The 21,050-nt window shown below is 36.5% G+C and overlaps 1 protein-coding gene across 1 annotated transcript in view; it reads right to left on the bottom strand.

The window, feature by feature from the left end:
- Nucleotides 1-3,303: 3,303 nt before the first annotated feature.
- Dpyd (dihydropyrimidine dehydrogenase) overlaps nucleotides 3,304-21,050 on the bottom strand; it is an 810,982-nt gene continuing 793,235 nt past the window's right edge. Inside the window, 2 exon segments of the mRNA XM_047549961.1 lie at nucleotides 3,304-4,605; nucleotides 8,117-8,257. Of these exon segments, the coding sequence (XP_047405917.1) occupies nucleotides 4,435-4,605; nucleotides 8,117-8,257 (312 nt within the window). The 3' untranslated portion in view covers nucleotides 3,304-4,434.

The following is a 21,050-nucleotide window of genomic DNA, read 5'->3' as shown; positions in this document are numbered from 1 at the left end:
ACTTTCTTCCAGGTTACTATGACAAATAATAGTGTAAAAATTCATACTATTATTTACTACTACTACCATCTGACTTTGAATCTAGTCATTGTGTTTGAAATCTCTATAACAGCAAATAACAGCAGTGGTAATTATATCTAACTTACTAAAGAGAGACTATTGTCTTCATTTTCTGGGTGAGGAAATTGAAGCTGAGTGATCTAGTTAACATATCCAAGTTCACACAACGAACAAGTGACAGAACCAGATGCTAATATTCTGGGTGTGTAAGATGAACACTCATTTTCATATTATCAGGAAGTTTTGAGAGGCTTAAGTAAAGTCAGGGAACATGGACAGTGGGTTGTGGGATGGGGGTATGGAGGGCTAAATGTGAATACTGATTTTACTGTCTTAGGGAAAGCATATAAATTCCTTGAATCTTCTTGTTTTTATTTATGAAATGGGACTGATTACCCCTACGTGACCAAATTCCTGTGTGATTAAATGAGATGCTTTATTTACATTTCAATTTGGCTTTATTTATTTACTTACTAAGTAGTTACCTAGTAGTTTTAAAACAACACTAGAATTTGTTCTCTATTTTTAATTGTTTTATATAAAATGCATGTTTTATATAAAAGTATTATCTACAAATAAGACTTTTCTTTATTATTATACAGTCAGTATAAGTTTTGAAATTATTTTATTATAGTGACAATGCTTTCATCAAAGTACTTAATATAAGATAAACCTTTGATTGTCTCATTTTTATTAAAATGCTCTATGTAGTATAATGTATAACCTGTATAATGTATTTGAACTCTGGCATAAACATTTTAAACAGTAAATCAGGTTAAAAATCTTATTTAAGCCATTATTAATGAGATAACCAGAAAGATTTACAACTAGCTCTGGTATAAACATTTAGATCTTAAATTCATAACGTCTAAGAAAAGTGACAATATGATATATTTTGAAAACATTTCTTTGTTTTTAAAAATGTTTCGTATAGGATGTTTTAAAATAAGAAAACAATAAATTGAATGCTTATTCAATGAGCCCCTTAGATTCAATGGAATTATCTCCTTTTATTCTACAATGACCTTAGGAGGTATAAATTATTTTAATAACAATTTTATACATTAGGAAGTTGAGGTTTCATTGTCTGAGGCACCAGCAATTAAGTGACAGCTGGGTATTAAATTCCAAAGACTGTACTCATCCTCCTACTTTGGTTAGAGCCCAGGGGTATGTCTGTAAGGTCACATACTGTTGCAATGGTAGTGGGAGGCTTAATTAGGAGGTCTTGATTTTCATTTTAAGTCGTTAACACATGGAGGGGCTTGAGGGTTTTATGATGGTGGAGGAGAGTGGTGGATTTTCATGCTGGTAAGTAATCTAGATCAGAGGCTGAATGAGTGGGAGTGGGATGGTTTACAAGAACTGGGAGATGCAGAGTGGGGGAATGAACCCTGGCAGTGTGTAAAAAGGGAGGACAGAGAAAGTCTTGGGAAATGCATTAGGGATACAATTTTTAGATACTGTAACTGACTAGCAGGTATTTTGATTTGAGCTTGAAATACTTAAATAAAACAAATGGTCAGGTATTTGAATAGAAGTTCAACTTGGAAGTGCAGCTGGTAGTAGTATTTCTATGCAGAAGGGGTCATTGAAAACTTTGAGTGGAGAGGGGGAAGAAATATAAAGGAACTCCTTGAAGACTACTTCCACTCCACAGTTCTTATAGATTTTAGGAATTGTCTTTTACTACTGTACCTCAAATGATTGTTTCAGTAATTTGAATAATACGGTCTTTCTAATTTCTCCACATTTGCACTTCTTGTCTTACTGTTAGTACATACTCTTCTCTCTTCTTCATGTGGTTGGCTCCTTCCCATCCTGAAGATTTACTTGCCCACTCACTGAAGAACAAGTGCCCTTATCTCTGTCTTAAGTTCACAATGTTACCACCAGAGTGCTTGCCATAATTTGCACTTGATTCACTTGCTTGTGTTTTGTGTGAACCACTGAGCTGCAAACTCAGTAAGACTGGAACCTTGTTTGTCTTGTTCAGAGTTGAATCACCATCAACTAGGAAGTGCTTGGCATAAGAAAGTCACTTAAAATTTTTGAGTGAATGAATGAATGAATGAATGAATGAATAAGTAAAATGTGGATTCTGATTTTGAGGAATTCTAACATGATCCAAATCTGTTCCCCTCTCTGCCTCCACAAGTTCCTTTTGACTTAGCTAATTCCACAGTCTTGTCATTTCCTGAATATTCCAGCTTTTTCACAATTCTGTGAAATACTCACTAACCAGATTTTCTGGTCTGGTCTTGTGACCCATTCCTGCCTCTCAAGATTGCTTTCCTAACCTTGTCACATGTGACAAAAACTGTTACATGCCTGTTTTCCTTCTGCATTAGAAGAGCCATGCAGTTAGTGCTGTGTTCTGGTTCCCTTCTAAGATTCATATGTTGAAATTCTAATCTCCAATGGAATAGAATTTGGAGGTAGGGCTTTTGAGAGATGAAGGTAGAATACTCATGAGCGGGATGAGTGCCCTTGTAAATAGGCCCACAGTTTATTCATTCCTTCTACCAGGTGAGGACACAATGAGAAGATAACATTTATGAACCAGAAGGCTATCCCTTAACAGATATTATATCTGCCAGTGAGTCAATCTTGGACTTCCTCAGCCTCCAGAATAGTGACAAAAAAAAAAAAAAAAAACCCCGCTATTGTTTATAAGACATTCAGTTTATGATTTTGGATACCAGCTCAAATGGACTAAGACAGGGAGCATTCATACCCTGGACCCTAGTGGAGTGCTTGGTACATGGTAGTTATTTGATCATCGTTTGTTTAATAAACAATGACTGGATAAAGAAAAGGGGAAAGGCTGGTGGTATAGTAAACATAAGCAAGGGCATCTAGAAATATAACTAATTTAGTATTTTAACTTGGAACAGGTTACTTAGACTTTATAATCATGTCCTCATTCATTTGGGAAAAATGGTAGTACCTAACTTTGCTCCTTCTGAAGGATGCATTTGGGCACAGTAGAACTGAATTCATTAGAGAAAGAGGGTAAGAAGGACAGGGAATGACACATTTGAAGAGCTATTCTTCACCACCCTTATTAGATTTGAACTGGCCTTATACGTACATTTGGATGAAATTCAGTGTAGAACTAACCCAAACCTGCTCCATCTCAAAATCTAAAGGGTTGACATGAAGTTGCATTAGCACAAGAGGCAACAAAAGACCACGTCTAAAATACTTTATAAAATTTTATTTGATATTATTCAATCATACAGATTTTTAGATCTTGCATTTGCCATTAAAATATGCCAAGATTGTTACTTTCTGATTTACTACTTATAAATTCATAGTAAAATATGCCATAAAGAAGAGATAGTGAATTTATGTCATGCTATTTATTGAGTATGAAAATAGAGAAATAGAAAAATATTATTTATTAATATCAGAAAATAAAATTTTTTATTTTATTCTATGACTTGAAATTAAACAAAAATGGTAAAATAGTTGTCAAACTGGTTTCACGCATTACATGTACATTATCAATACTATATTTTTCATTCTTGAATAATGAAGTAAATGATTTAGCCCTGTGTAGTTTGGGCTTTGTTTGAACATTAATTGCTATAATCATGAAGGTTACTATTAAAAGCAGACAGAGCAGATCTGTGCACGGCAAAAGGGTGGCATTAACCAGAGCGCCATTCTAACATCTTATTTCATTAGGAACGTAGTTTAACTATTTAAAGAAGAATGTCATGTGGTCCACTGGTGAGCAGTTTGGACACCTGTCTTAGGCGTGAGTGGTAAATATTCTCACTTTCAGTACCTAGCAAAGAAGCTATGTCAGCAAGGGGTCCTTCATAAAGTTCTATAAACCCTCTTTTAGACTTTCTTTTCCTGCCATGTAAATAATTATTTGACTTTCTTCATTTGTACTCTGTGGTGCTAATTACATTTTCTGAGAAACAGTACTAAAAATGAAAGGTAATTTTTAATTATAAAAATGTTTCATTGGAAACATTTTCTTGCATGTTAAAGTGTATTTTGTTCCAGAATACTTAATTTCTCTTACAATTAGAAATCAAAGATGGAGCGCAGCGCAGGGCTATTTGGAAATTATCACAGTAATTGCCATGAAAAAGTTAATTTTTCACAATAGACAACTGACAGTGAACATCCAATTAACTGCTACACAGTTATTTAACAGCTATCCTCAGAAAAGAATTATTCTATTTTATGACCCTTAATTGGTCACTGGCATTAGACATTTTTAAATTTAGAAATTCAGTTAGAAGTTGTATATATATTTTAATTTGGAAAGAACTGAACGCAATGATCACAATTTTAAAAGATAAGCATATGTAGGTGACATAGAAGTTCACAGCAACTATCTTGCAAATCGCCTTAACACACCGGCTTCACAGCTAAGGGTAAGCCTCTCTGTGGTTCATAAGGTGTTGTCCTGGAAACCATTTTGATGCAGTCGATAATAGGGCAGACACTGAGACAGAGAGTGCAGCCTGTACACTTGTCAGTAACCGTGGGCAGGTGGGTTTCCGGATCAAACTGTATAGCCTGTAAACAGAAGTAAAGAGTATTAATGCCACTGCCCACCAGGGTCAAGAACACCCCCATCTTATCATCAACATTTTTCTCCACTGCAATGGAGCTGTACTCAGAGACAAGCACGGCCAGCACCACTGTAGTGCAACTATAGCAACAGCTGAACTGACAGAGGAGGGAAAAAGAGAGAGAAACAAAATCCTTTTAAATTAGAAACAGAATGTTCAAAATTCCTTAGAGGTTATTTTCCTTTCCTGTGTGAGGGAATATTTCAGAGCACAGTATCTCTCCAGTTTTCTTTGTTCTGAGCAGAGCTCCGGTCTTGCCCATCCAACCAGGATGGGGCATCTTCCACCTGAGGATGTTGGGGTGTTTTCACACATTCTCCTTTTCCTCCTCACACTCTCGTTCTTGACAGTGCAAGGTGTTACTGTCAGGTGGGGTCAAGAATGCAACTGTTTGAATTTCAAATAGTGCATGTAGTTCTTAGAAGAAAGCAGTAGAAAAAAATTAGCTTTGAGGGGTGGGGCAGTGGGGATGGGAAAGACGGTAGAATGAGACAGACATTACTACCCTATATGCATGTATGATTAAGTTACTGGTGTGACTCAGCACCATGTACAGTCAGAGGAATGAGAAGTGATGCTCCATTTGTATACAATGTATCAAAATGCATTCTACTGTCATGTGGAACCAATTAGAACAAATAAAAAATAAAAATAAATAAATAATACACACACACACACATTAGCTTTGCATTTTGAGGATTTCCAAGCTACTTCTAGGCATTGTCCCACCATCAAGGGGACAAATCATTGAATGGAGAGCCAGACAAGTGGTGTCCCATTGCCAGGATTGCTGGTGTCCCACCCTGGCCCTGACAGTCCTCAGTCATGAGAACTAATGATAACTTCTTGATTTTTCTTTCAGTCTAGGATAAATAATAAAAATACCTAGTGTGAAATGAGGTTTGAGAGTTTTTGTAGGTTATAATGATTTGCCTGTTGGAAATTTCAACAGTGGGAGCAATATGGGAGTCCTCACGGGAAGGCACAAGTTTCTACCCAGGAAGTACTTCAGGGCAGCTGTGTGGGGCAGGTGGCAGGAGCAGAGAGGAATTAGGGAACTGATATGCAGTCTCACTTGAAGAACAAATACAGTGTTTTCACTCAGACTGTGTACCAACTTGGAGTGACTAGGTAGGGGCTGATGGTAATTATGTGGGACTGTAGGAGTCCCTGCCTCACTTACCCTTTAAGACCTGGTCTGCAAATCTTAAATATTTTCTTATAATTTTTTCTTATAATTTTCTTATATATTTTCAAATAATTCTTATATATTTCAAATAATTCTGTGATTGTGATTTTTCTTCCTGTCTCATATTTGTGTTATAATTCATCTAATACACATACTCATCTCTTGGTATTCATTGGGGATTGATTCCAGGACCCCCTGTGAATACCAATATCTGTGTCTGTTCAAGTTCCTTATATAAAGTGGCATAGCATTTGCATATAACCTACACATATTCCTCCCATATATTTTAAATCATTTCTACATCACTGTAGTATCTAATACAATGTAAATACTATGTACCTCATTGTTACTGTATTCTTTAGAGAATATTGATGAGGAAAAAAAGTCTGTACATGTTTAGCACAGATGCAATTTTTCTCCTGAATACTTTTGATATGAGGCTTGTTGAGCCATGGATGTGGAGCCTGTGGCTATGGAAAGCCAACTGCAATATTTTGTTGTTGTTGTTAGTGCTGCTTAAAAAATTCACACTCGAATGATGTTACATGTAACCATAATTTTTTTCCTATTTCCACTGTAAATCATGATCTTTGTTTAATATATAATAGGTTTGATTCTTAAGGGAGTGATAATATTATATTTGAACAGTAACTATAGCTATAACAAACCATAAGAAAATTTGTTCACATAAGTTGTTGTTGAGCTTTGTAAAACATTTCAGATTGCTGATTAGATGAGTAAAAGTGATTTATTTTCCTTATGCATTCCCATTTTATAAGCAGCAATTCCATGATGTAATTGACGAAAATGATAAAACTTATGCTAGAAAGTCTTATACTTTGAAAAGTTGCAAAAAATGGAAAACTTCATATCAACTGAAGTTTTAATTTTATATTCAACTTTACATTCAACCAAAGTTTAAATTTTCTATTTTTAAATCTTTTGAGAAAAAAGAGTGAAAGAAGCACTTTCCAAATTTTTTCTGACATATAATTGCGGTCTTTTCTTCATTAACAGGACTCTTAATACTAAAGTTGTTTAAGGCTAGAATTCCAAGGTAGGAGTTATATGCTAAAATTTAAGGTATTACTACCATGATGCTATGATAGTTCTAGGACTTTATACTTACTTTTTAAAGATAGGACATTTTATTATTTATCTAGAAAATTCCATCCATCATTTCTTAAAAAAATCTTATTTTATTTTATTATGCTTCTGTATATCTTAAAAAACTACTAAAAATAATATCATTCAACAGGTTTTACCAATTTTAGTAGGTCAGTAGTTTTTAGCAAATTTTAAAATTTGCTTTCTCCAAACTCCACATATTAAAAACATTCTTTCACTTTCACAATATATCAGGTCCTTGAAGAAAAAAACTTTTATTTAAAGGTACTGTTACAGTAATTTTTGTATTCATTTCTAAAATTCAACTAGTTCAAGATCATTGTTGTGTCATGCTCTGTTAAAAACAGCAGTTTATAAATGCATAGGAGATAAATGAAGAGGCAAATTAAAAGTTAAGAAGTTTATAGGATGTGTTTTCAAGAGGACAACCTACCCCAAAGAAGCTGAATCCCCAGTTCATTTGTTTGTTTTCTTTCCTTTCCTTTTTTTTTTTTTTTTTTTTTTTTTTTTTTTTTTTTTGGTACTATGGTAGACTCTGAGCTGAGGAATAAGGACCTGGAAAGTAACCATGGCTCACTTGATGTGGTAAAGATTACATCTTGTGGGCTTCACCAGCAACAAAGAATTCCTGGGACAAACCTTGAAAAATACTTGTTGAAAAGGGCTTTTCCTTTTTTACTGTAGTGTAAATGCAATCAGCATAGAGTGGAAGAGAATTCTCTTTAGGCAGAAGGAATCAAACCCTTTCAGGATAACGGCAATGAATGAAGGTTCTGCCTTCTCTTAGTATCAAAGCATTTGCTTTACTCATGTCTATCATTTTGTGTGAGTTTCTTTTCAGCTGGTTTTCTCCCTCCAATTTTATGAATGATGAAATGATATTAAAATAATACTGTGCACTAGAGAATGGCATAATTAATATGTTATAATTTTTCTTTAAAAAAAAAAAAACATGCTACAAGGACAGAAAGATGTGCCTCTGCAGAGGAGCAAGACTTGGCACATCTGGTTTGTCCTGCACACTTAGCAACAAAAAATGCTTTTCTCCCCCACTTCCACTCCCACTTCCTAAAAAAACTAAAAATAAAAATCCAGAAAAAACATGTCTCACAGCATCTTATTCCAGCAGGTTTCTTACCTGGTAGCCCGAGTCATTACAGGTCATGTAGCATTTACCACAGTTGATACACATTTCTTCATCGATCATAGCCACGACCTGCTCTGTGATGCTCAGTTCACTGTATGCTCCAAGGTACTGCAGTGCTCTTCCGATTACCTCCTATAACACAGACACCGGATTTCTAATCACTTGTTTTAAAACATTTCCATGTAATAACTAATATAAGTACAAATTTCCACATTTTAAAATAATGTTGCAAAAGAACACATTAGATATTATAGTTCTTAGATGAATTTTCCATAATTGTGGCTTACATATTTCTGATAGATGGGCAATATGCACATCAACTTTAGAAATGAAATACAATTGACTACATTCAATATGTTTTCTACTGGATATCCTAAAACAGAATTTCAGAAAGCAGGAAGGGGAAATGATATCCTTTCATGTTGTTGGTGCTTACTTTGTCTCAGGTTTGGATGCCAAAAGATTTCAAAAGTAACACAAGATGTTAAAAGGTAATATACTTACACTAGAAAACTTTAGACTTCTAGAAATGTGGGGAATAAAAATCCAAATCCTATATGTTTATATCCCTGTATTTGAATTCTAGATTTTCATTTAGAAAAATGCTTTGAGAGCACACTCACCTGTCGTGTTAGAATATATTGTATTATTTAAAAATTATAACTTATGCTAATTCATTAGGTTGATCCAATAGTTAAATTAAATGTTCTTTTACTTTAAAGAACTAATGTTTCTTCATTCATTGCTGAAGATCTTTCATGCAGTTACACATTGCTTTGTTCTCCATATTAATTGGAAGTATGCTTAATATGTGAAGCACAGAGGATGTTTCATCAACAATAAGAAACACTTCGTTTCACAAAACAAAACAGAAGAATGTAACAATGTTTGTCAAATTAGTATGCTGTCAAGATTTTCTGCTTTTGTGTTTTAACTTTTAAAATAAGAATCTTTTGTTTGAATTCAAGGTCCATGCTGGAGGAGATTTTGACTCTTACTTAAAGCCATCGTTCTATATTCTCTTTGGTATTTTTCTTTCTGCACTTCTTTTTACGACCTTGGTTACCCTTCTTTACTTTATTTTCTACTTGAGCTCTAAATGACAATATGCTCATTACCATGAGCTTTCGAACTGAGACCAAGTTTACATTATTTATACAGTTCATTTGTGTACTCTCAAGCTGTAAGAGGATAGGAAAAGTTTCAATATTGTCTTGCCTATTTTCTTTTCAGTGTGTTGAAGTTGCCATTCCAACTATACTGCAGTCTGTTTGTAGGTGGGCACTTGATGTCTGAGTCAATATGACTGTCCTGAATTGTTCTCACAAACTCAAGGTCCACATTTGTCAGCTACATGATGAGTCTCCCCTCTAAACACTGGTAGTTGCAGATTCACCACTCACTGAACCTACCTATCATTAGGAATGTAAAAATGGATCTTCCTACAGATATCCTTGTTTTGGGAACACCATTAGAAATTTTCCAGTCATGGAGAAGCTTAGAATTTCAATTATATTTTACTTAAATTTCTCCCCTCCAATATCTCCTTTGTTGTCATACCCTGGGAGTTCTGGATCTGCAATATCTTTTAAATTCTCTTTCTTTGTTTACTACCATCTTTAAACATTATTCAGTAACTTTCAGTCATTTCTAAAGGAGTTATAAGAGCCTTCCTGGTAATTGTCTTCCTCATATTCTTCCTTTCTCACTCCTCCGTATACAATGCTGCCATCTTAACCATGGTTGTAAAGGGACACATGAATTTTCTCACTATCCTGCTCAAACATTTGCTGAATTAAGTCCAGGCTTACCAGGCTGGCATTTTAGGATTCCTATCAAGTTGTTTTTTTTCTGTGTAATTTCTCACTTCCAAACACCATTCACTTCAGCTGCACTAGATGCATCTGGGGAACATCTGACTCATCTAATTTTATGTGGAATCCTCTTGCCAAAGTACCTTTTCTTCTTATCTCCAGTTTGAAAAATCCCATATGTATTTCAAAGAATCATGGTTTAGAAGTGTCTCCCCAAAGCTCATGTGGGAGACAATGCAAGAATGTTCAGAAGTGAAATGATTAACTTATGACAGTTGTGGCCCAACCAGTGGATTAATCCACTGACGGGTTAACTGGGGGTAACTGTAGAGAGGTAGCATGTGGCTGGAGGAAGTAAGTCACTAAGGGCAAGACTTGGGGTTTATATTTTGTCCCTGTGAGTGGAGCTTTCTCTGCTTCCTGTTTGCCATGTTCTGAGCTGCTTTCCTCTGCTGTACCCTTCCACCATGTTATACCTCACCTTGGGTCCAGAGCTATGGAGTCAGCTCACTGTGGACTGAAACAATGAGAGAAAATAAACTTTTCTTCCTCCCAGTTATCCTGTGGGTCATTTGGTCACAGTGATAAAAGCTGACTGAAACAGAAATATACTTCAATTGTCACCATCTCATGAGAATTTCCTCAGTTCTTCCTTCTCTTTTCCTAAGTGTCAACATGTGATCTCTCTTCCTCTCCCTTTTTCTCTTTTCTCATCTTCTCTTTCCTTTCCTTCTTCTCCCTCTCCCTTCCCCATCACTTACCTACTTTGCTATTTCCTTTTCTCTCTTTCTTTTGCTGTTTTTCTGTCTCTCCCTCTCTTCCACCCTTTCTTCTTCTCTTTTTTCCTAATGTTCAATGATATTTTATTATGTGAAGTTAATAATAGACAACTTTTGAATCTTTACTGTATTTCAGTCCAGTGCCTTAATTTCTAAACATTTTCTCAGTTAAAGCTCATGCATTTTATGGAGGATGAGATGACTGTGATTTAAGATATAAAATTAAGTAAATGATAAAGCAGGGATTCAGACTAGTGCTGCCTGACTTCGAACACCATGATCATAAGCATTCCGCTAGGTAACTCGTTTTGTTATTCTCCATTTAGCAAGTGTTCATGTTATAGATTTTCTAAAGCTAGCTTCCTGAGTTGCAATCTTTTAGTGGGCTTTATCTTTGTATTAAGTGGTTTATCTTGCTCTTGTAGATGATTGAAATGTGATGGCTACTCAAATATTTGTTGAAATAAATTTATCTTTTGTATATCTATGTGCTAACATAGAGAATAACATTAGGCACATAGGTGGGGTAGTATTTTTTATTGAACATTTATATTTATATGAAATTTTCACATACAAGAGAGTTAAGAAATCTAAACATTTAATATTTTCTAAAGATATTTTAAGATAGCAAATGTATGAGGTTGCTATCACTGTAAAAGACTCTGTATGTGATAGAAAATATATTTTTCAATCAAGTAAATAAATCAGTCAAAACAGTTGTTTTATTGAATCATATCTTGATGATCGAAATCACAAGTAAATATTCAAAAGATGAATTATCAGGAAACTCCTGGACAGTCATCAAGCTTTAGAGTTTTTTAAAAAATAAACAACATATATACCTATGAAATCTTATTGTAAGAATCAAGTCCAGATTCTGTGCACATTAAACATGCCTTTTATTCTATATTGCAGATTTGCTGCTGTAATTTAAAAACAACATTATTTAATGTGAAACCAAGTGATACAAGGTCTTTAGAAATTATTAGCACATGCTATTAAAAATTCATTTCTCATTTTTATAGTTTTTTCAGAAAAATGTATTTATTTATTTAATCTGAAAGTGGATAAAATAGTGACAACTATTTTAAGTCATTTTAGGAAGTAGTATGAAAGAAAATGAATTATCATTTTATTTGGCTGAAAATGTAGACATTGTTTAAATCCCAAAGCCTCCTGGTATACTGCCAGCTTATGGTACCCTTGAGTATATGTCTTGGAATTTGGAGCTTGCAGAAAAATCCATACAATCAGGAGAGCATACATGGCTACTAGAGTCCCTCTTGGATACATGTCCGTAGAGATTAGGGAGCCTATACTCATTATTCCATAGAGGGTGTGGATACACAAAGGTTTCGCAGTCTGTTGTAGCCTTTCCTGATGAATGAAACTTTTTAGGTGTGGATGTGTGCAAGGAGAAAGTAATGCTAAATACTTGAAATTATAGATGTATGATTTGAATACAGGTGTTCATAGAGTTAGCATTATAAAGGCAAATGGAATTTCAGAATCATTTCTTTCAATTAATTCTTTGTTCAGGATATTCAAATAATTTTTTTTTTTTTTTTTTTTTACTGTGAATCAGTCAGTATTTCTGCTTGATAAAATGTTTAGGACCAAAGAGTGAAGAACTAGAAGGTCTTGATCCCATTCCTGATGTTTCATGTTTTCTGCATTAGGACTTATATAAATGTATTAATTTTTGACCTTTTTAAAAAATAGTTGAAGTATTTTTAAATGGTGATTGTTACTTGGCATGTTAACTGTTCTTTCTAGCTTCAAGTCTTCACATTTGATTAGCATACTTTATATAATTCCCATAAACATGTACTCTTTGAGGGCCAGGATCAAGGATAGCATATTGTGGGCAATCACTGTAACTTCTAACCTAAAGGAATCTACTATTTAAATTATTTGGATGTATAGCTGGGCACGGTGGCCCCCACCTTCATTCAGAGGCTGAGAGGGAAGGATCACAAGATCAGGGTCAGCTTGGGTAACTTGCTGAGACACTTGTCTCAAAAAAAATGAAATATTTAAAAAATTGAAAACAGCAAAAAGTAAACTATTTGCTGTTGAATTACATAACCATTTCTTTATCTTTACCATTATAAATGTCACATGTTCTCTTTTTATACCATGTTCACTCCTTGCCTAATAAACCTATCCAAATAGGAAATAAGACAATTTACATATCTTACTGAATTTACTCTCACAGTATTTATGCTGATTCTTAATAACTTCTTCCTTTATTAATTCTCTGAAGTCAAAAGTTTAATGATCTTTGTAGAATTCTTTTGGGATTAAGTCTCAAGCTTCCTGATGTATTCATATCTTTTCTTCACTACCATCATCCCTACCACATCCAACTTTTGCTTTTTAAAAATCCTGGAGCAACATTTATTTTTCAGCAGTGTGGCACTGTAATTGCACACACAAAGACTTTCAAAAACACAGCCCAAAACTCATTCTTGATATCCCACCTCATGCCTTTGAGTGAGGAGACAGGGAAGGGGCTGCATACTTAGAAAAGGAGGTGTGGACTCTGCATTCAGAAAGCTGGTAACAAGATTCAGCTGAAAATACTGAGATAAGAGGACAGAGGCAGACTATGCTCCAGAAAATGAAGTAGAAGTTTGGCCAAGAAATAGGTCAGAAGCAAGTAAACGTGGGGAGAGAGTGTGGGACGTGTGGGAGCATTAGTGAGAGTGACGTTTCAGTGCAGATCCTGGCCTTGACCCTGACATTCTTTCTGTGTGGGGTGGGCCCAGGCTTCAAAATAGCAAGCTCCAGAGCTTTGGGTTTAAATTGATTTAATGAAGCTAAGTGTATTTTTATGATATCTGTGTCTATCTTTGGCTCTAACTCTCAAATACGCTTTCCCTGACCCTTTTCAGTTCTAAGAACATTCTGTACAAGGATGCTGGTGAAGATAATAGGAATGGAAAAGTCCTTCTCTCTAATTGTAATTTAACAATATAGCATCTGCTGTAAGTAGTGGGTGTATTTTTTTCTCTTAATAGACAAAAATAAATTTCTATTTTTCATCGTATTTCCTCCAAACTCAATTCACTTGAAACTTTAGCACTTCTGTCCCATCTTAAATCTCAAGGCTATGCTTTTGTATTCATGTTTGGTAATGTGATGTCTCTTTTTGCATGACCATCCAGCACTGGGTTATCCAAATGTTTTGTGTTTTTCTTACCCTTTGGGCAAAAGTGAGTATGTCATCAAATTTTAATGGACATCTTCTCCTTCGTCTGGAGCCATCTTCAGATTAGAGTTGTTGACTGTGGGCTTGTGAACTTCTAAAACTGAAGTTCCAGAAATTAGATTTTCTACATGAGGGACACTTGTATATGTAAGTGCAGACTTCCTTTCCTTGGTTTGATAAACTTTAAGTTAACAGGAATGGTTACTCTCCTTCAGATTTCTGTAAGGAGCCAGAAATAAGCCAATGAAGCTAGTCCTCTCTTTTGTGAGAATAAATTTCCAAGAAGGTGATTCAATAATTTTTCAGATGTTTTACTTTCAGTGGAGTTGAATTCGCATCAGAAGTCTCTAAAGTCTTATGTGGTTCCTCTATCTTGCCTGTCCATATTAACCACCTGGTTATGAGGTCTCTGTTGTAGTCCCAGGACAACATTTCTGTTTTTCTTTCATTTCACTCTCCTGCAGCTGCTTCCTCCATACTTCACTCCCAGGTTTGGACATTTCCATGCCTGTGTTCATCTTTTTGACATATACCTTTCCCTGCTTCCCAGCCCCTTCCATTAGACCTATTTATTCTAAGTAACATATACCTTTCCATTGCCAATTACATCTCAACAAATCTCCCAAAGATTTAACAGATTATTTTGACCAAATTCTGTTACATTTTTAAAGTTCAGTTTGGTAAATTTTCATCTGCTATTTGTTGGTATACAGACAACTGAGAATATTAATACTGGCCCCAGCCCATTTCTCTGGTATCTTCTGAAAATTGCTGGGCAAGTCTGCCACTATTTTTCTTTCCACACCATCCCCTTTATGCTCCATAGTATCTAATATGGTCTTACAGTTTTATCTGAGTACTTTTCTCCTTCCTTTCACAATTCAATTGAAATAATAAACCACTCGATCAGGCTGACTGGTCTCCTGCCAACACTGTCTTGCCAGTCTTATGAGATGCAGTCCATCTCTTACGAGAAGCAGCAGGAAGAAGAGATGAAAACATCACTAGTGCCCCTAAACCATTCATTTTCCTACCCAGAAATTCAAAGACGTTAGAGATACATCCTTGGCTTCATAAAGAGATTGAGAATTCATTCTCATATATATCAACAGAAGTGGGAAGCATTTGGGGGACTTTATAAGTCTTGGCAGACTCTCAAGTCTCTGTTATACACTGCCTGGGAATAAAGCATATTTCTCATTTAGCTGGGCCAAATGTGCCCACTGTCACTTCAGTTGTCTTCAGTGAGGGGACGCTAGTCCTTCCTGAAGGAGGCACTCGCTGCTTTCTTTTCTCTAGTACAGGTGTACCTGTGGAATATGTCTTCAGCAGAAGGAAACCTTTACCCCCATTGCAGGAGGCTAGCTCTTGTTTTCCTCTTTTATCTTGTTCTTCCCCTTCAGCTTTCTGGCACTGGTTCTAGTACCTTTTCTTTCCTCAGAATCTTTTTCTTTCTGTTTCCTTCACAGATTCCGTAGTTTCATAACAAAGCAACATGAATGACACATGCTCTGTTATTATAAAATGGAAATCAAGAGGCGAAGGAGTTAAGGAGGAAGCTGCCTGGATGCCAGGCTGTGCCCTGGGCCGTGATCTTTCCTGGGGTAGGACTGAGGGCTCCTGAGGCCAGTTTTCAGATTCCAAGGAACAAGGAGAAGCAGGATGGCATGGTGCAAAGACTTTTGGTTCTCCAGGACCCTAGTTATCCTGTGACATTAGGAACAAGCACTCTTGATACTCCAGCTGGAATTCTTAGTGGTTTCACAGGTTTGCTCTTTTATATTGTGTTAGGGTTAATCAAGATAACTGAGTTACATTCCTCATTATCGCTTCGAGTTCTGTCTGTTCTATGAATTCCTGTGAACAAAAGAATGAGTTTGCCACTTTGACACCACTGTTTCCTTGATCCAGGGGCCGAGCATGGATTTAAGGTCCTATGGCTGCATGTTATTACAAGATTGTTTGAACATATGCTTAACATGCAGATTTGCTTGAAATGTCACCTTTTTCTCCGCCCCCCAACCCCTGTGAGAGCATAGCATGATGCTTAATTGCTTAATGGTTCAGGTTCTAGAGTTAGATTTTGGAAGCAAATCTTGGCTTTGATATCTTCCTAACTGTGTGACCTGGGGCAAGTTATTTAACCTCTCTGTTTGTCAATTGCTTAATCAGTAAAATAGAAATAAAACAAGTATCTCATAGGGTTATTGTGAGGCTTACATAAGCTAATTTATAAGCACATAGCAGTGCTTGAAACCTCATAAGAACTCAATAAATATTAGCTTTTATTATTAATTCTCTGCTTAATTAACACTAATTTATTAAACTCCATTTTAAATATCACCATCTCTGTGAAGCTTTCCACAATTACCCGAGGCAGAACTAATCCCTTTCACTCCTGTGTTTTCCCAGAGCATTTTGTACATATTTGATTGAACTGTAAATAATTTTTAACATGTGTCTTTCTCCCTTGCTAGACTATGAGCTCCATCAGAATATTTTCCTTTCTTTTTAAAATTCATGTTATATTTCTAGTTTCTAGCACCATTCCTGGTTGCAGGGAGTGCATAATAAATAAATGTGAGTGGTACATCTCCATGGTGATCACAAAAATCCCTGAGCCTTGGACCATGCCTGGTATATCTTTGGGGTCTTCCACAGTCCTCAGCACACCGCTGGTCACAGAACCAATACTCAAAGAATACTCGCTGATATGGAAATTACCTGCCCCTGAGGCAAGAGGCAATTAAATCATGTCTGAGGCTTTTGAAAGAAAAATAGAACAAAAGGTAAGCTCTATTCAGCATGACTTGCTTAAAAATATCATCACATTTATAACTGGGGAAGATGGGGTAGATTAGAAACTTGGACACTTGGCCTCCAAAGCTTGTTCAGACAAGAGGGGCTTAGTTAACTCTGTGGGACACTGGGCTCTTCCTGTAGCAGGTGGGGAATAATAGACTGTGGTGGCTGAGAGGAAAGACACAGCATTATCATGGAGTTTAAACTATTAAGCAGAGGAACCCATGAAGAGTCCATCACGGAGGAGAGAAAAAACAAGCAAATATAAACAGATGGGTGGATGGAGCAAGCTTTAAGCATGCACAGAGGCAGCTCAGGCCCTCTAGGGGAAAGGAAAGAAGGAAACACTGTGGGGAAAACACAAGCATGATCATGAAGCAGCAGAGGGAAATACACGACATGCTCAGGTGCTTGCTGGGAAAAAACTAACAATGAGGAGACAAGAAGCAAGGTCCCAGGTACATGCAGAAAGAAATGACTCTTACAGGGAGCGTGGCTGTTAATTTCAATGGGCCTGAGCAACCGCACGGCCACGTCATCCAGATGGGGTCTGAAGTAATGGGAGAAAGGGCAGAAGACTCATACAGACCCGACGGTAAGCATAGCTGCTTCCATTTGAATAGAACTGCGCTGTCCACGATGCTTCCACACGCACCCTTTCATTTAAAACAATGCAGCGAGGCCTTCTGACATTATCTTCCACTTACTCGTCCTCTGCCAATCTCTCGCCTGGATTGTCACAATAGCCTTCTCACTGGTCTCCCTGCTTCTGTCCTTGCCCTTGTATCACCACTGTACCTACAGAGATCTTTTGCAAAAATGAGGCATCTTTTACATTCTCCCTTTCAAAAAGCCTCGGTGGTTTCCTGCTAAGGGCTTTCCTACCTCAGGTCTTCACACTTTCTGTTCCATCTGCATGGAAGCTCTTCCCCCAGATGTCCACATCATCCACCCCCTACTTTACCAGGTGTTGACTAAAGTGCTGTTTAATCAGGCAAGGGTGCCTGACCAGCCCCTCTAGGGATTTCTGTTTTCCTAATCCTGCTGGATTTTCACCATAACACTTGTCACTGTCTGGCATATTATGTATTCACTTGCTTATTTATTATTGTCTCTTTCTCACTACTGAAATGCAAGCCCCAGCACAGCGAGGGGGTTGCTCACTACTGGATTGCCAGTGCCAGTAACAGTGCGGGAATCCAGTGGTGCGCATGCTGCTGCTGCTATCTTGACTGGATTCTCTCTGACTGCACCAGAGACAAAATGAAACAAAATATATCCTTGGTAGAAAAACAGGTGCTTTCTGACCCTGTGGACCGGGTCCTCATTCATAAGACTTTTTTTTTTTATTTTCTTTATTCCATGCCATCATCTGGTTACTCTTCTATGATCATTTTTTCTTATTTGCTTCCCTAGACATCATCATCCCCTCATAGGGGATTAGGCTAAGTGAGAAATAAGAAAACATGTGAAAATTCTATCTCATGTCTGGCACACAGTAGGTAATTGAAATGCCAGTTCTTTCTCCTTTGTATCTTCCAGGATACACCCCCAACTTTCTTTTGAGTTTCACAAATCTAAAATTTTTATCCCACACCAAAAAAACTGCATTACACTTAAAGGCATGAAGCACAAAACTCTGATTGTTATGTTTTTCTTTTTCTCAGTGGAACCATAAGGAAGCTAGTCATGATAGTCCTCTTAGTCTTGACTAAGTTAGTCCTTTAGCCTTCAATATGAATCCTAAATCTTGGGGGAAGAATGAATAAGATATTACTTTCATCTTTCTCTAGCACCATGCACTCACCAAATGCAATACCATACTGCAACTTCCAACCTGGTTGACCTCCAGAGCCTTATGTATTCCCATCATTCTTGAGTCCATTTTAATGGACAAAATGAAAACAGATGGTCACTTAACTTGCAATATCCCCTTTAACCTGACCCTTCCTACAAGATTAAGTAACAACTACTTAGGACATATTTGGTGCAGGCACCATGTTAAAAGCACTTCAAACATTATTTGATTTACAACCCTATGAGGCAGATTCTTTTATTATCTCCATTTCACAGATTAGGTAACTGAGCACTACTAGAGGACAATGTCATAGTTTGAACACAGGCAGTGTGACACAGTAGTCCTGTGCTTAATTTAGGGAACTCTTTTACCATAAATGTAATCTGCTAAAACCTTACAAACTTTGCTTTGTATTTTAATGAAGGAAATAGTTTCCTAAGACTTTTTTTTCCTGTTCACTTCTTTAAATATGAGTATTTAATAATTAAAAAAACCAAACAGTTAAATCCAAATTCAGTTTTATGAGATATCTGTCCCTTTTTGCTATGGTTTGAATGTGTCCCTCAAAAGTTCATGTGTTGGGAGTTTAACTCCCACATTTTTATGTCAATGGCATTTGGAGGTGGACCTTTTAGGAGGTAATTAGGCTAGGTGAGGTCATGAGAGTGGGCTTTATAAGAAGGCAAAGAGAGATTCAAGCTAGCAGGCTTTCTGACTTTCCATATGATACCTCCACCATATTATGATGCATGATGAAGGCCCTCACCAGATGCAGAACAGATGCTGGTACCAGGTTCTTGAACTTCACGGCCTATAGAACAACAAGTCAAAAACTCCTAGTCTTTATAAATTACCCAGCTTCAGCTATTTCATCATAGCAACAGAAAACACATTTAAAACACACCATTATGCAAGAGGGCTTAAGGTAATGCCTGGACCCCATTCCTTTCCTAGTTGTAAGGATACAGCATCTTTATGAAATAAAATTATGCAAAGAGAGGAGCAATATATACCTGAGATTTTTATGTAAAATAAAGAGTAGGAGAATCAATAGTTTGTTTTAAAACATTACACTTAGGTATAGAAAAAAGAAGAGAAGTTTATAAATCTAAATTTTAATAGTGGTTAAGTCTAGATGGAAATGGTGATTTTATATTAATCTGTATGCTTTTAATATGAAACAAAAGCAAAGAAATGAATGGAAGGTAGAGAGGGAAAGAGAATTCCTGTCCAGTGGTTTCATATTACAAGTCTCTTATTAGATAACCATTTCAAATCAAGTGAGTAGTAGTATAATTACCACAAAACTCATTTGTCCTGATACTCTCACTAGTGTTCTTCTTCTCTAAAACATAGGCCATCCCCTACTCTACACAAAGGCTTATAGAAAGCAAGATGAAGTGAGCAGTCATTTATTATAGCAAATTTAATTCTTCATTTTCCAAGAAGATAACTGCACTTACAAAAATTGAAAATGTCCCACCCCAGAAAACTCCAGCATGGTCGACTACTCCTGTGTTTTCTGATAAGGCACACACACCATCTGTCTAGAATTAACAACAGGTGGCATGGGTGTGGAGACTCGGGAGAGGGCCAAGGTCACAGAAAACCCACCAAACACAGGAAAACTGCCACAGCAGCGGCTTCATGTGTGGGCACCGATGTGGTCCTAGGTGCTGGTACCATGGAATCCAACATGTCCTCAGGTTCCTGTGGCATGTGATGCCAAGGATACTCCACTCTAGATAACCTCTAAGTTGAGACAGCCCAGGAGAGGAAGGTGAACCTGAATCATGTCTAAGAAGAATTTCTCTCTCTTTGACACTTTCAAAAAGCTTTACTTGTTTTCCTGACTTGTCATTTTTGAAAAATCCTTTTATGTTTGACTTTTTTTTTTTGGAGGGAGGGGTGGTAATCTACCAGCTTTCATTCAACCACACAGGAGGTTTTCTGCTTGCTCTGTTTTTGTTTTACTTCTAGGTTATCAACACATTCCCTGAAGTCTGAGGGGAAGGGAAAAGGTCAAAATTCTTTAATAATCACTTAGTGCTTCTTTTATTTCAAATATAAATAATATATTCTTTTGAAATACCTTTCCAAAAGGAAAGGATTCCTAGATGTGGAAATCTTAAACTTCACTCAAATGAAGTAAGAAGAGTGATACCCGTGAGAATTTCCACTAAACCCCAAGTCCCAAAACATGTCTGAAGACCAGGAGGGAGGCTTGTGATGGTCGGTAGAACGTGGTCTTCGCTTCTTATTGGTGTTCTGTTCATCTTTTTCATAGTATACAATGAATTTAACAGGAACAGCTCAAGAAACTAGTTGGGGTGATTATGCTGCCAGAAGTCCCAAGTGTTCACTTTATTTGGCATTATGGCATTGAAATGTGGTAGCCTGTGAACAGCCACTTCCATTTTTACTTTCAGAACTTGGCATTGCTTCAATTTTGTGATATCAAACCTAACTTCTACTGTTTCTAGCATAGGATCCATTCTCCCCTATACATGGAGGGAAC

The sequence above is a fragment of the Sciurus carolinensis genome, chromosome 1 (assembly GCF_902686445.1).
Source record: "Sciurus carolinensis chromosome 1, mSciCar1.2, whole genome shotgun sequence".
Lineage (NCBI taxonomy): Eukaryota > Metazoa > Chordata > Mammalia > Rodentia > Sciuridae > Sciurus > Sciurus carolinensis.
The sequence above is the reverse complement of the archived record's forward strand: the minus strand, read 5'-3'. Positions and strand labels throughout refer to the sequence as shown.